This window comes from Psittacula echo (genome assembly GCF_963264785.1).
Source record: "Psittacula echo genome assembly, chromosome: 2".
NCBI lineage: Eukaryota > Metazoa > Chordata > Aves > Psittaciformes > Psittacidae > Psittacula > Psittacula echo.
In genome coordinates, this window is record NC_137737.1 from 96,428,429 (window position 1) to 96,445,490 (window position 17,062).

A 17,062-nucleotide genomic window follows, 5' to 3' on the forward strand; every position below is an offset into this window, starting at 1 on the left:
TTCAATTTCTTCTAACATGAATGCTAATGACCTGCTCTCATTTATATGTACCTGTTTTTGTGCAACAAATGCTATAAGAAAACCAGCAACTTTTACAAAACTGCGAATAAAAAATAATGCCTGTCCCACATTCTCTGTAATGGCTTCATACTCATGTTCAGAATCATGTTTAGGTATGGCTAAAAGTCTATTATAACACAATTAATAAACCTTCTCTTTGGGTATAAATCTCTGTAACACGCAACCAAGAGCACCAACATTTAAGAAAGAAGCCACTCTGTGACTTCTATGTCACCTCCCCTTTGCCTAGAGAATTGTAATATTACATCATACACTTTATTCATGCTCTGGAGGCAGAAAAAGTGAAAAAGTCATGCAACACAGTTTGGTTTCAAGTTGGAGCAACTGTAGGGTGGGCAGAAAACAAGTGAAGAGTGTCCTGTTTGAGCTCTGGGATCATTACCATTCAAACTAAGTAAAAAAAGAACACTTTAATCTCTGGTTCTTCCTTCTTTTCAGGCTGATGCAGCCACCTTGCTCCTGCAACAAGAGTCATGAGAGATCTACATGTTCTCCTCCATTTTTGTGGGCAGGCTGGAGTTTTTCAAATAGGGAGATACAACTAGTTTCTGCCCCAAAGCATAGTGAAATCTCTTAGGATGTCTGCCCATTACGACTCAGAGCAGCTGCTGAGAACACTAAGCCAGAGTGTTCTTGAGGATGAGGTATGCTCACAGTTCTGGCCTTGCCCATGTAGCTGCATAAATATTCCTAGTGAGTGGGTGTCATCTCTGGCAGTAGGCATACAGTGCTCGAATTTCAGCACTAAATGACATTTGTGGGTGTTGGGACACATTCCTGCAGCTAAAATACTCTCAGAAAAAGAAAAATAGTAAAATAAAATAATTGTCAGAAATAAAATCAGTAACACATGAGAAAAAGAGTGGCATCTTTCCGAAGAAAGGTGATACAGGTGTTTGGAAAACTACATTTGATAAACTGAATGAGTAGCACAACCATAGGCTTCTCATATTTAACTTCTGAGAAGCTTGGAGCGCTGGTTATCATATGAAGAGACTGAATGTCCTATGAGCTTAACATGACAGGCTTGAATGTTCTATGAATCAGACAGGCCAGCTGTTTATAACTTGGTTATTTTGGGGTTTACTTTGTGATATTCCCTTTCTTGAATGGAACAAATCTTATCAGAAAATGACTGATGAAAGGTCAGGTCAGTTAAAGACATCAGGGTATTTCCATGCTTCAAAAATAATATGTACTATAGATATACTGTTTGCACAGTATACAGTTTGGAAATCAGGATTCCCCTTTTTCATTGCCCTAGATTTATGCTGTCTCACTTCTAAACCACATCTAAATGTATCCAATTGCTGTGTAGTGAGTAAGCCAAACAAAGATATTCAGTTCTGATGATAACTTGATTTTATTGTTAATTAATGTAAATAGTCTGTTCTTTCAAACTGATCTGGTTTTAGGGTGATTCACTCAATAGATATAATGCCTTGAATGGTTACATCAGGGCATTGCCCCTTCTTACTACCATACCTACCGCAAGCTGAATCTGAAAACTGTGGAATTTGTAAAATCTGGGTCTAAATTTTTAATTGCACATTTTGGAAAGCCTGCATCTGGACTAGCAAGCTTGCATATTTCATTTAAATGAATGGATAAAGTTAGGAACAAAGGAAGGACCCTAAACTCCACCAGGAACCAAAAAAGCCTCAACCGAAAAAAATCCAAAAGAAGTGACTGGTTCTCTTCCCACGGGCACGGATGTGAATCTAGAAAAACCAGAATAATTACATAGAATACAAATTAAATAAGAAGTAGCTAGTTTTTCCATCAACTACAGTTTGCCTATGGCTGACATCATTATAACAGGACTGGAGACTACCCCTTGAGGACAATACTTGCTAGACAATGAGTCTGTTGAGCTAGCCTTAACAGTACACAGAGGAAAAGATCAGTGAAAGCATCAATCCATTCTTGACTGTCACAGTTGCAACTATAGAAGTTGATTTTTTCAGCCTTTAATCCCTGCTCAAGTTTACGCCCCAATCAACCAGTTTTGTTATTCAACCAGTCACTCCTTGCCTCCACCACCAAGCTTAACAACCTTCATTGAACAAGTTGAAGAGAAAATCCCATCTTGCTTGTAACTTCATCAGCTTTCCTCCCTTTCTTCTTTATGACAACAAAGTTTTGCACAAAGAAAGCATGATTTACTTTTCCACCCAAAGGTACAAGATATGCAGAATACTAGATAAAACCAATAAAAAGTAATGTATGTTTCCCCATACCTAAAGCTTGATCTTTTTTTGCAAGCTTTAGGATGCTTCCGCTATCTCAAAATAGATACCACCACTGCTTTGCTGAAAGAAGTCAACTTCTTTGCTTCAGGAAATTCTTTGGGTATTTCCTTCTTTCTTCACAGGCAGCACTTGGGCACTTCAGCATTTGGAGGTGATTCCCAGGAAGTTCTCAGAAGCTCATTTAACCTCATGATGCTGTTTCAATCCTAAGGCTCTCATCAATTTATCACGTCCTTTTACTTTTGGTCTCCAGAACAGTGAGTAAATCAGACAGCCAAGCCCTGCAATGCACAGCACTCTCTCCATTTTTACCTGTGGACTGTGCTATTCTCTCCAGCCTCACTTAACCTTTGCCCCTGTTCTGCTTTCTGTTTGTTTCCCACTTTCTTTTTCTGGTGCAGAATCTTCTGATTTAATTCTTCAAGTCAGAAGAGATGAAATGAACTGAAAAACTTGAATAGCATGCACTTTTTCACATAGAAAAGCACACAGATTCTCTGCAGTAGCTAATTCCTTCAGTCAGTAAGAAGGCAATTTGAAAGTAACCTTGCAAATTGTTCTGAAAGTTTATCAGCTCCACTTCTAAATGCACTTGGCTGCACCCAACAAAGGACTGAAAACAAAAATTTTAAAGGAAAAATTTGAAGATGAAACTTCAAAACTCCCAAAAAGTAATACAAGTCACTACCTTGAGCTAAAGTAATAGAACGGGCAGGTAAACTATTCTCTGTAGTTTGTCTTAAATGTGCAGTGTGTGTTTCTAAACAGTTTTCCTAGCCAGCATCATGGCAAGCATACAAAACAGTTATTAAGAAGTCCAGAAATAACATGCCACACATTGTAAAAGGCAACAGGAGGCATTCTGGCATTCTTATCAGGATGAGAAGTAAATAAAATCCTCATCCAAAAGTGGAATACGCAGATGACCCCTACAAGCCTTACACACACACACTGTAAGAATTAGTAAGAGCTCAAGATTTTTCAGTCCAAAAGTCTATTACAATCATCAGCAGGCCAAACTAAAATTTTATTAGTGTTACCAGTCTGAAAGCATTACAAGTCAAAACATATCTTAGCCAGCAAGTGGGAATAAGTCCATATTCCTTCCCTTCACGGGAAATTAGCATCCTCTGTACTCTGGCAAGACTAGTTTCCTGAGCTTCAGTTTTTCACCACATAGTTTAGATAGAATAAATTATCAGCTACCTTTTTTGGAGTGCACTTATATCCCGCTTGTAAGGTGCTACATACACATTCTTTGTAGCAACAGGATGTAAACACTACTGTCAAGAGCATGATATCCTGACTTTGGAAAAAAAGTAGTGAATCTTTACCTCATTCTTTCAGGTGCTTAACACATGAGTTTGTGTAGATGACATCGGAATTCTAAGTGACTCCTATTATGTGTGTAGAACTAACTATATGCTACCTCACATCCACATGAAGTTCTGAGTGTTTCAACATATTCTTATATGAATGACAATAAGGAAACACCCAAGGCCAACATACTGGTTAGCAATGCAATATAAGGAAGGCAAGGATATAAAATCAGGTAATAAAATAGCTTTAATAAGTTAGCAAATCAATGATTTAAAAGTACAGAAACTAGTGAAATGCTCCAGTATTCCTCAAGGCCTTGTTATTAACAGCTATTATTCAATCTTAATCATAAAGTTAAAAAAAATTAGAAACACACAGAAAAATGCATAAAGTTTTACTCTCTAATACCTTCTCTTTCAATAGTCTTACCTGTATTTTCTCACACTTCTCAACCTGGCATAAGCCTATATCTGAAATGCGTCGGTGTGTTAATTTTAATGCCTTTTCATGCATATAATTTATGCATCATTTAAAGAACACACACATGGTATACATCTCCGTGGGTAAAAAGAGAGCAAGTAGCAAAGTCCCATCTTCCCTTAGTAATATCGTTGTTCCTGACCCTATTATTCCAAAAGCTCTGATTGCCCACTGCCCTCTATTTCAATGTAGTTTGAGAGTAGTCTGTGATTTTTTTTTCCCCCATAGTCCTGGCATCTAGATTATGTATGGTGTGCATTACACGCATGAAAATATGCTAGTGTTGTAACGTGAGGGAAGTCATATTGCAATTGTAGTGAGAAGTTTGCTTAAGCCTGGTAGAATTTCTCCATGACAAATGCCATCATGACTTCTGAAGTAGGTATTTGTATTGATCCACTTATTTTGCCTTCTGTGTTGGTCTTACGGCTTACGGCTTCTGCAGGTACTTGTCTTGCAAGTACTAAGAAAAATGTAAGAAACAGAAACTCTGGGCCTGTGGAAACAAATCTTTACACACTACAAGACATGCAAAAGCTTTTAAAGGGATTACTCTATTCTCAGGATATATGTTAACAGGAAAAGAACTTCTCTCTCCTAACTCTGCAAATACTGCACAAACAGCAGTGGGAGTTCTGTGACCATGTGGCACATACACGACATGAAAGGATAACAAATTCAAGGTTTTTTGTAGAGCTTTCACTTGTTCATGAAGTAGGCAGTTCTAAAGGATTAGTTTGAAAACACAAAGGTATAAGGTACCAGAAACAAATGCCAAGCTGATGCAGTCTTGTGATCAAAAGAAGAATCTAGATATGAATAGATGAGTTAAGAAAGCCCTTGGACAGATTGCTAAGCAGGTTAAAAAATCAGGAAACAAAATCAAATGAAAAGCCGTGCTTATTTTCATCGCAAAGGATTTGATATCCACTTTCAGTGCTACTACAAGCACGCTCCACTGCTAAGGTTCATGGAAGCCACTCAAGGGGCACTTGGGATAACTCCCACAGAATCTATCTTCTCACTTTCTTTGCCAATAGAAGACACATCAGGGTGGTATCGAAATGCTTACCACTCCTGCTTCAGTGCATGGTGAAATAAAGAGAACACCCTCAATCCCACAGATAGGACACCTTCAGTTCCCCTCTATTCAAACAAACTCTAAGAGACTAGTAATAGCTGAACGGCTCGTTAGATTGTACTACATTTAAAGACACTATCTTCATTAGTAGGAGAGAGGGTTTGGAGTGCCCACTCTCCAACAAACAGTTGTGGTACTAGTATTCTGTGCCAGAGGCCTACATGATTCCACACGAGGAAGCTAATGCAAGTACACAGGAGTTCATATACTTCCCTACATAGAATATGGTCACCTTCTGCCAGGGGCTCAAGAACTGATGTTCATAACCCATTAGGATCTGGAGGTTTGGTTTAAGTCCCATGTCTTACTGCTTCTTTTTTCTAAGAAGATTTCTCTATTTGGAACATAGGCTCTATTTAGGTCACTTGAGAGAATAATAGTCATTGCTGTTTTCTGATTTATGTGAAGCTCTGTATTATACCAACTGTGAAATAAATTCTTGGCAATCGATAAGTAATTAAAACAGAACTAATGGTTGCACATAACTGAGAGTACAAACTGCAGCTACAATCTAATTATTATAATTTGATCCAAAAAAAGTATCCCTCCAGGCAGCAAAGTTTATTGGTAGAGATGCTGGCTTGTGGGGCATGGCTGCCAACAAACATGTTGATCATATGCTGAGCACTCTCACCCCTCCCCTCCCAGGAACTGAACACTGCTTAATCTGCCCTCTGGATAGATGGACAAAACTGGCTCTGTTATTTCTTTCAATATCCCTCATGTTCAGCTGCACATGGGCTGTCACTGGGGAGGGCTTTATATTAATTCAGATCTAATTCAGTGAGCAACAGTAAAATGACAAGGTCCATCTATTCACATCCAACCTGCAGAATCAAATATTCAGACCTCCTTTCACAAAGTTACATAATACAACATGAACATCCGCTATATCCTTAAACACAAAATTTGTTTGAAAAATTAGATTTTTTTATTAGTGGATACTCAAGCTTTAACAGATTCCTGAAGCCAGGGCCAAGGGCATGACCAAAGCAGATATCAAAATTTACATAACCTTTTTGAGCAGGCAGATTACCTCATTGTAAAGAAAAAGGAGCACCTTGATGATCTGAGATTGCAGTTGACTAGTTTTGGGAGACAATTTAGTATGAGAGAGTTTGGGGTTTTTCCCTTTGCTGAGACAAGAGAGAGTGAATAAATGTTCTTCCCATCCCCTAATTAATGGTCTACCACATGTGCTTGATGCAATATGAAACCGTCAGAAGACATTAATCATCATTATTAACTACATATCCAGTTTTGTTTTCAGAGCAAATTTTCACTATATTTAACTCACCTGCCCCTAAGAAAATTATAATATTTTAGAGGGTTGCACAAAAGTTATAGCATTAACTTGATTAAACACTTGGTAGAGGACTGTGCCCACTGTGGAACTGAATGCTAAGTACAAATAAATTATGTCACTCATCCACCCCTCTGCAGAACACTGTACATTTTGAGACTTTAGATACATCTGTCACAATCAAGGAAAGATTAATACTTTCTTGGATGGAAAGCATTATTTTAATTTACTTTAAAAGGGATTCAATGCACATATAAAAGTGGCCTTTCAGCTCAATATTGAAAACAGAGGACAATTGTTTCTTCCAGCTTGATCTTTGCATAGGTTATTACAGGACATGGAAGCTGATTAGCCTCAGGCACATTTATGAACCTCTTTCCTACATTCAGATTATAGGTATGATGTTTCTGAAGCATGCATAGTTGTCCTGGCGTATCAGAAAAATGATAGGGAAAAAAAATCCCTTTTTATTCTTATGTAGCAAAATTACAAATTTAAAAAAGTCTCCCTTCATGAAAAACCTATTTTCAAAACACTGGAAAATACCAGTAAGAGAGATTGCAGTACTGGTGTCACCTATTTCAGAGTGGACCAATTGTGAGGCACTCAGAATTTCTCCCTGTGGGGACAGTTAGCTGTTTCAGATATTTTCTGCCTCTCTGCTGGACAACAGCAGACTTGAGTGAGATCTTAATCAGTGGAACTGAACTGTTTCCGCTTCATTTTCATTTACTGTTAATTCAAGAAGCTTAGCTGAGCAACAGTATGCTTTCCTTACCGGAAATCTCAGCTCTTGCAGATGAGCAAAATGGGAAATGAAAATAAAAAGCCGACAGTAACACCATTATCCCTTCTTTTTCCTCAGTCTTTTTCTGATCAAATGTTCCATCTGCTTCTAGTTGCCTGTACTCCTGATTTAACTACATCCACCACTGCTCACTTTCAGTCAGATACTCCTGTCTCTGAGAGATACAGAATGCCGTTGCCTGCATCCAGTGAAGGCTAAAAGAAGAGCCCTATCACTCTCTTGACTGGCACTCCCACTCACTTCATCTTCTATTTACAGACATCCTATTTGGTATAACCAGTTTCAAAAACATTGCAAATCTCACCTTAAATCAGAATCTTTACCACCTGGCCTCCTGAGTTCCCTCAATTGCTTATCAGCAACACTTCTACCTTGTTCTATGTAATTATGTCTCAGCTTAATTTCATAAATGACTCTGGCATATGACTTGTGGACTTAATCATGCAATTCAGCTCCTCTGAGCTTTGTAGAGAACCTAGAGAGAATCACAAAAGTGTAGTAATGCTGTGGGACACGGAGCACATGCAGACAGAATAAATCAAGGTGGAATGTCCCTCAGAGGTGCAGATGGGAAACTTTAAGGGCTAGAATTAGTGGTAATATGATAAAGACAGTGAAGAGAAAAGCTGGGAGAGAGAAAGAACAAAAGAGAAAGAGGTAGAAATGAAGGAAAGGAGGGGAAATGTTTATTTAGTTATATAGTATAAGCAAGCATTATTAATAAATATTGCAACTTAATTAGTATGATTTTTAACATTGTAACTTACCATCGATAGCCAATTTGAGATCAGTCAGTGTAGTTCGAACTCTTGATAAAACATGTTGCATTTGGTCAATTTCTTGACGGAGAAATATGTTTATGGGCTGAATAGCTCCCATCTTTTCAAGTTGGGCTTTCACCTAAACAAGAATAGTGCAATAATTATAAAATTTAATCTGTTTCCTATGCAGTAATTTTTGAAAGCAAAAGGATGTTTTTTCTATTGTATCGTGTAATTCCTAAGAAACTTTTATGTAACAGATGGTCATTCAAGTCCTGTGCCAACTGTAAGATTTAGCACACTGTGACTCATTAGCTTACCAAAAGGAGCTCCTCCATCATTCTAAGGAGGGAAAGTTCCCTCTTTTTTGAAGGGACACAGAAGTTCCTTCTGTCCTTGTTAGGCTGCAGGGTCTTGGATCTTAATCCCCTTCCCCCCCCCCCCCAGCCACATGCTGTACAAAACTGTTTGATGGTAACTTCTTTATATTTCTAAATCATGCTAGGTGAACTTTCTCATCTCTGCTTACCCTGCTGAGTTAAAATAGAGTTACAAATGGAGTTCAACTTAAGCACAATGATATATAAAAGCTGCTTCTTTAAATAGCATGAGTCACTCATAAGACAAAGTGGTCATGGACACATTACTAGAGAGGCAAGATCAGCAGGATAAGATGCCACAGGATTCTGTTAACCATTATGTGCACCATTTTGTAGGTAGAAGTTTTTGTCCTTAATTTTTAAGGGTAACAGTTTCACTCATATTCAACAGAGAACCTTTTCAAAATAGAATGAGTTGTCTGTGTTACTTAGGAACATGTCACAGCAAGGATAGCAAAGCACTCCCTATCTCATTTTAGCAAATAATACATGTGTAATATGTTTATGTAATATGTAATAAATATGTAATATGATTCAGACATTCAGGTATGCTCCATGTATACCAAAGATCCCTGTACACAACGGTGCATGAGGGAGAACCTAGTGGCACCTGCTGAAACCACGGTGCCTATACCTCACACAGTACTAGAATTCTTGACTTTTAAGACTTTCAATCATCTTTCTTCCCTATGACCTGGCTTTCGGAAAACCAATGGCCGCCTCTCTTTACTCGCTCCCACCCAGCCACATGTATAATCTTTCACACTGAAGAAATCTGAACCCTGATCTTTGCTATATGCCATAGTCACTCCTTTCCTCTGCAGGTGAAATTCTGGGGGACTCTGGAATCAGAAAGAGATCTCAAACAGTAAAGTAGGATCCTAAATCCAGACGCATACATGGACATTAGTTTATCATGAAAGAGCTGACTGTAGGATCAGTTTGCTAAAGTAATTCAAGAGCATATTTGCTCTTACTAACAAACGATGAAGAAAGAGTTAGACAATCTATTCTTTCAAAGAGCAGTTTATCACTGGAATTCTACTGCAGTCAAGTAGCAGCCGCAAGATTTGGTATAATGAGTGTTATTTCATCAAGGCCAGAAGTCCACTGGATTTTGCTTTGTGGTTTTCCAGATATACATCTCATTGTATACATTATATAATATACCTTACATGCACATAGTAAACATTACTAAATATCTTATTATTACACTGAATAGCAAGTTTATGAAGGATGAATATAATATAGCAGTCGAGTAGTTATAATTACCAGTATAAATAAGTAAACGTGTTGACAATTTCTAATTCTGAAGTTTCGACTCTAAGCCAAATAAAATACTCTTTTTCAGCTTTTTATGCTATTCTCCTTGGGAGACAGCTATCAGCAAGGTTATTCATCATATTTTAATCACAAGGACCCACGAGTTTGTCAGACAGAATGTCCAAGAAATAGGTGCCAGCTAATTATGGTAATGCTTTGCAGTGTGACAGTTCATTTTGCAGACTGAGTTAATGTGTTTCTTCCTGTAAAAGTGAGAAAAAACACTATAATCAGCTATCATGAGACTAGAGCTGAGACAATAAACTCTATTTGGATAATTAACACAATGATGTACTCTGAGTTTTTTAATTCAAAATCCAGGGAAAGTTTCTGCTTTCTGAAAATTTTACAAGAATTGCTAATTCTCCCTCTTGTCAAAAAAGGCAAAGAGTTTATTTTTTTTCAGAATATTTAGAAATCTAGTGCATGCCATTAGTAAGAAGGAAATGATACAGAATATAGGCCATGCATTTTATCCTTTAAAAAGGAAATACACTTTTTTTTTGTAGTCTACAAAGTTCATTTGGGGGATTATTTAGAGGAAGAATTTCCACCATTTGAGGAAAAATTGTACAGAAGGTGTTGTTAAAGGGGATAGTTTCCAAAATACTGATATTTATGAATCTACAAAGAACAGATAAAATCAATATTCTAAAGTATTGATGATGATGATGGTGATGGCCTGGCTTCGCGAACGAAGAGTTGGGAAGGGCATTACCCACACTTACTACAAGCACGATGACTAAGGGCAAGTGGAATAGGCAAATCTGATTGGAGAAAAGCTGCATAGGAAATCAGGAAGATTCCAAACAAGACTGTCGTCTCCTTGATCAAGCTCAAGTGACCAAAGGCCTGAACTGCCCACAGGGAAGGTTGGACCTGCAGCTTCCAATGCACCTTGTCACCTGTCGCATCACCTAAAAATCTAAAGTATTACTGTGCTGATAATCATACAATTAGCTTCTCTAGTGAATTCTCAGAGTTAAAACATTCTTCTGATTTGTTTTTATGTACCTAGAAAAATACCTGTAATTTTTTTGAATAATGGAGTGAATTAATAATGCAGAAATCTGCTAATCTATCCTAGATATGTTCACAGCACTCAGCCTGGAGGATCAAGCATAACCAGATATGAAAACTGAAAAAAAACCCTGACGTACCTCCTACCTTATTGTATATAAATCAATCCTGATCTGCAGTGAGATTCTCTAGCTGTAACATACTGCCTTTCTTGGAAATCTTTATGTTACAGATTAGTATTAAATATCAGCTCTGAGGCATGATTGACTGGTTTTGTATTAGAATTCTTATCAAGCAATCAAATTACTTACTTCCAGTGCTGTATTTATTATGATATAAAGAGATGGATACCAGGTGACAGAAAAAATCCTCAAAAGACAAACTCACTAATCAAAATAGCTTTTCTGTGATCAATATACTAATTCTGTGATTCCATAAACACTCACCTTTCAGTGGTGCCCAGCAATAGGATGAACTGTTTTTCAAGCTACAAGGATCACTTTCATTATAAACCTCTGTCTGTGACATTTATTAGGCTGACATTTATTCTTGCATCTGTCTTCACTCACATGGACTGACTGGACCTAATCATTTTACCACTAATCTCTTTGTTACCTGTGAGGCAAGACCCAGAAGCAAAAGGGGTCATGAAAGAAGAATTCTTTCTCTGCCTCTACCTTTGGAATGAGAAAAATGAAGACAGTTTTAGGTCAGGAGGAAGGGTTATTTAGCTTTTCCATCATTAGTGTCACACTGCAGACTGATAAAGCATGCAAAGGTTACTTGTTTTGTTTACAGTCTTTTGGGTAGACACTGAGTCAATTATTTGACTGGTGAGAGGAAGCATTACAAGAACACAGCAAAAGAAACATATATAATGGGGTAAAATGGTTGCCTTGTTTTGAAAGTTGTTGGTTCCAAAGTTATAGCCAAAGGCTAGTAATTGAGAAATGAAGGCTGTGACAGCCTGAATTTTCTCTGGATTTACATTGCATCAAAAGAAAGTACAATCTGGAGCTCCGAATGTCAGCAAATACTTGTTTTCAGTACCAACTGTCCCTAATCTAGCCTGCTGAGGTTTTTTTAACTTGAGCAAATTCACTCCATGCCTTCTAAAGGAATCTACAAGAACTGGTCAAAGATAGCAAAGCTACCTGACACTTTCCCCAAAGAGTATTTGCTTCTAATTACCCTCATTTTTTTCCTAATTTTTTTTCCTTTTCTTCACTGATAGCATCTTTATAGCTGGATTTTCCAAGACTACCATGTCATCGCCTTACTGGAGAACAGTATTCTTCTAAAAGCAAACCCAAGCTGCACCGCTAGGACTAATGAATGTTTTTCTTTTTACTGCTCTTATCCAATGAGGCATGCATAGGAACTCTTTTTGACACATTCCCTCAGTCTCTTACAATTTAGTGTATTAGTTTTATTTGTTTCAGGATTGTTAAACTGATCTAGTAGGTAATAATGTGCTGAATATAGGCAATAATGCACTGAATGACCAAATGTTGCCTTAAATTGACAAAACACAGAACTCATTCCCTGTTTTTCAGACATCACAGGAAGTAATTACATAATCCATTTCACTCCTTATACTTGCAAACTTAATTTCATTTGCTTATTATATTGCACCTTCTGCTAAATTCTGTTGTTTCTTCCCTCAGAGACCATCTAAACTCTCCCTTCTTTTCCGCTCTGACTAATGAAATTCTTGGTTATATCTTAGGAACATAATATTATTTTTTCCCTTTGGGAATTTTAGATTTTCTTTATTTGCCAGTTTATGCAAACTTGTATTTAAAAGTGTAGCTTACTCCTGCCATCTCTGCCCCTTCTAAGAGGTACCAGAATATCAGACCTCCAGTTCAGATGAGAAACACATTTGATTGATAGAGATTTTTTGCTTATTGCGCAGAGGTAGCCACACTCCTGGCCCATAAACAACTGGCCCTTCCACAAAGGGTTGGAATTAGGCACTAGTAGCAGAAAAGAGAAATTCCCCTCCAACAAAGAAAGCATTGGGAAAGACCCAAACGAGTACTAAGATCTATAGAATGAGAGAAAAGGTGAATGCATTAAGCAAGATGACAAGGGAAATACTGAAGAATTAGGAAATAATGCCAAACACTGCAGAGTTACAATCTGAAGTTGAAGTGCAGCTGACACAGCCAAAATGATGTGCCGAGGTAACACGTTATTACCAATAATAAGCTGTTGGAAAATTACCAGAGTTCTGTAGATATTCAAGAGCAAAGGAAGACTACCATGACATGGAAACAAAGCATAATTTTTGGATGGTTTAGTGGAAAAATACCATGTCATCCATCAGTAATGGGGACTGAAGAAACAGCATGTAAGCAGCGTAGTGTGATTAAACAAAGAGAAGTGTAGTTCAGAGTCTGAGAAAACTAGCAGTAACCAGGAAGAGATGGTACGTACACTATCAATAAGAGAATGAATCAAATCTACATCCTGAGCTCAAAATACATCTACAAGTGATACAAAGGGAGAAAGCAGATCCAACAGGACATCCTCTGGCTGTGCCTGTAAGAACAAACTGGGGGCAGTGGGGAAGCTAATGCAAAGTTTTGATACCTAATACTGGTTTGTCCTGTACAAACACGAACCTCCTTACTTGAATCATGGGAGAACAACTGTCAAGCAAGTTGAAGCAAAAGAAATTTCCTTGAAGTTCAGAAAGGTGGTACAGAAACAAAGAACTAGTTGTGAGCATCATTATAAGGACAATTGCTTATAAGAAAATTAAAACCAGCATGTATGACTGGCAGATCATTAGAAAAGATAATAGCTTGTCATGCTACTGGATGAGAGTGAAACAGCAATGAAAACAATTGGTGGTGATTTTTTAATAAAGTCAAATGGAAAAGTATGTACTGCACCCAAATAGATTAGAAAAATAGAGGCAAGTTATGAGTGCAGGGTGGAACTTCCAAAATAAACCGTCCAGTCTCTTTGTCCTTCACTACAGCTCCTGGCTCCATAACCAGTTGTCTCTAAAACTAAGACACTCAAGAAGCTGACTGAGGAAAGGAAGCCTACTATGTGTCTTTTGTATCGACATCCTGAGTGAATAAACCAAGAAGTAATGAGAGTGCCTGAAACCAAGCTTAGACAGAAGAAATGCCAAAGAAAACCACTATTTATTCAAACCTTTTAGAAGTGAAATTTGGCTTAAACAAGTGTGCGTGCATCTTACAAGGCTGCACAAATTTCCCAGGACTAAAACCTGACGGCAAGGATACCCTTTGGTTACAATATAAAGTCCAATATTTTTGATGTCTTCTAAGTATAGTAAGTACTTCAGGAGGAAAAAAAAAAATAGCAATATAACAAGGGAATGAAGATACATACCCGTTTGGGGGATTTAGCAAATATATTGAAAAAAATTAGCTCAACACTCACTTAGTAATTAAGCGTTATTATACTTACTATATTTCATTTTATTTGTTATTTCTAACATTTATTTACTATTAAATAATAATGTGAAAACTAGAAAACTGACTCCATTCCAAATCAAATTTGAAAAATAAATTATTTATATACTATTGCTCAGAATCATAGAATCACAGAATAGTTAGGGTTGGAAAGGACCTTAAGATCATTTAGTTCCAACCCCCCTGCCATGGGCAGGGACACCTCACACTAAACCATGCCACTCAAGGCTCTGTCCAACCTGGCCTTGAACGCCACCAGGGATGGAGCATTCACAACCTCCCTGGGCAACCCATTCCAGTGCCTCACCACCCTCACAGTAAAGAACATCCTCCTTATATCCAATCTAAACTTCCCCTGTTTAAGTTTTAACCTGTTACCCCTTGTCCTATCACTACAGTCCCTAATGAAGAGTCCCTCCTCAGCATCTTTATAGGTCTTTGCAGAAAGCACATGTTGGTAGAAGCTAAGGTAACAAAATATGCTCAGTCTAGCTGATTTTTTTCCAGTTGACTCTGCATAGCAAAGAAAACTCATCTACCACATGCCACAAGAACGCTTAGGGTAAGCTCTAAAAAAATTAAGACAAAAAGGTGAGACATAAAGATGCTAAAGGATTAATATTATTATTAATCATCACAATCTATTCAGTTTCATTTTTGACTTACCAAGAACAAAGAGGCAGAAGAAAGGAAAAGTAACTGAATCTACTCATGCAGAGCCAGAATTTCATGCCAAATGTATTTGTGTCCTCCTGCAAATGTCTCTGTAATTTTAGCAACTAATCTAGGTAAATCTAGCACTTTCAAATACTATTAACATCAATACTGACAGATTCAAATTTATTGGCACATCTCTTTTTAGTAAAGCATAGCACAAAAGAAGAAAGTAATAATGTACATGCTTAAAATAGTTGGTTATTTATTCCTCTGGAATTCTAGCTTTCTCTCAGGGGAAATCTGGAAGTTTCAAATTAATTGATCCTTCACTTTACTATTATTCTTCTCTCCTTTGACCTTTTGGATATTTTTTGTTTGCTGTCACATTTTTGCTGATTTGTTTTTAAATTATAAATCTGATTTTAGCTTCATTTTTCTTAAATGATTTGCCACAACCCTTTAGGAAAATCTACTTGAAGTTTCATTCTTAAGGCCAACCAAAGATTTACAATATGCTAAACTGGGCAAAAATTCTGTAGTAATCAGCACTCAATAAACAAGTGAAAAACAGCGACACACGCAGGGATGGATGGACAAAAAGTGATATGGAAAAAGCTGTGAGTAAACCTCACCAAAAAAAAGTTGTAAATTTTAAGTAGCTTGCCAAAGAGGAATGAAAAGAGAAGTTCTGTGTTGAATTATGCCAGTACAAAAGAGGCTATTTATATAAGACATATTAAATCTGAGATGCATAGTAGAACAGGAGACAGGACATATAGCCAGGGCCCTAAGACTATTGGTTATAATGTAACTGGACTTTCTAAGTTGGCTAGAGGAGAAAATAAAGTATAACATAACAAGTTGCAATACTGCATAATGTATACTTTACAAGCTTGGACTACAATCAGGAAAAAAAGTACTGTCAGTACAAAAAAGAACTGTAAGTAATAAAATCATGGAAATTATGGGTTTTCAACAGTTATTGTTCATGAAATACATGGCAAGACACCACAACCTACTTATAAACTGATGCAAGAGTGCTTTATGCTGGATTTTTCCATTTGATGAGACCATTAATAGAAAAGAAAAAAATGCAAGAAAACATTGACAAATATATCTGTTATGGCCCAAACTCCAAAAAACCTGGGGCATGAAAAGGTCAGTGATAGAATCCATCATTCATAATGGTGGTATGATAATAAGAGTAGGTAAATTGAAGGCTGTAACCACTGTAAGATCACTGATCCTTCAGAAAGAGGCACCAGTGTCATTCTCTAAGCTACAAAGGAGGGCAAGAACTTTCTGAAGTAAGTCTCTAATGGCTCTTCTGAGTTAAGGTGACTAATTAAGTGGACTAGGGCATTCAAAATATATGTCTCAGTTGTAGGAATATTTTAGATAATAAACCAAAACAGACTTATAAAGCACTATGCATAACTTTAAGAGCTTTTTAAAACATTTGCCAGTTAAATTTAAGAAGTACAATAAAATTCATAAAACATATACATACATACATAAAACATCTGCATCTACAAACCAGCATATACCTCATGAGGGTTATAATCTGGAGGTAACTTCTCTAGCATCTCATCAGCAAGACGCTGTACCACTGTTTCTCGGGTTTCCCCTCCTCCAGTGCTGCTGTCTTTGGGCTGGATGCTCACTATTGTACTTAATGTCTCATTAGCCAGGTTAGTCTGGTAAGTTATATCTGCGTTAGCATGAAGTCCAAATACCTTAAAGTAAAAGGGGAAAAAAAAAGGAAAAAAATTGCTATTTTCCTTATGAAATTATATCCATGAAAGAAAGCATGAAAATGGATAAACAAGGAAGAAAATCCTCAGCTTTACAAAACAACAAATATGAATAGGTCAGTGGAAGTACATCCATTAAACTGGCCAAGAATCAAACTCAAATTACACAAAAACGTGAAGATAGGCTGCATATACAATAGCATTTTCATTCAAATGAGTGGGGGTTTTTAACTGATCTTCTGATTATCTTCACATAGCAGGCTTTGGATCGTGCTGTGGAGTTCTATGGGGGGTAACAAACTGATTCCTTTCTACTGGTTCAGA

At 37.2% G+C, this 17,062-nt stretch overlaps 1 protein-coding gene across 1 annotated transcript in view; it reads right to left on the reverse strand.

The window, feature by feature from the left end:
• LOC308217390 (dynein axonemal heavy chain 5-like) overlaps positions 1-17,062 on the reverse strand; it is a gene marked incomplete at its 3' end in the record, with an annotated part of 156,191 nt that overhangs the window by 8,564 nt on the left and 130,565 nt on the right. The window contains exons 68-69 of the mRNA XM_080610449.1: positions 16,532-16,720; positions 8,153-8,285 (exon numbers count right to left, since the gene is read on the reverse strand). Coding sequence (XP_080466575.1) covers positions 8,153-8,285; positions 16,532-16,720 — 322 coding nt within the window. The remainder of the gene's footprint in view (positions 1-8,152; positions 8,286-16,531; positions 16,721-17,062) is intronic.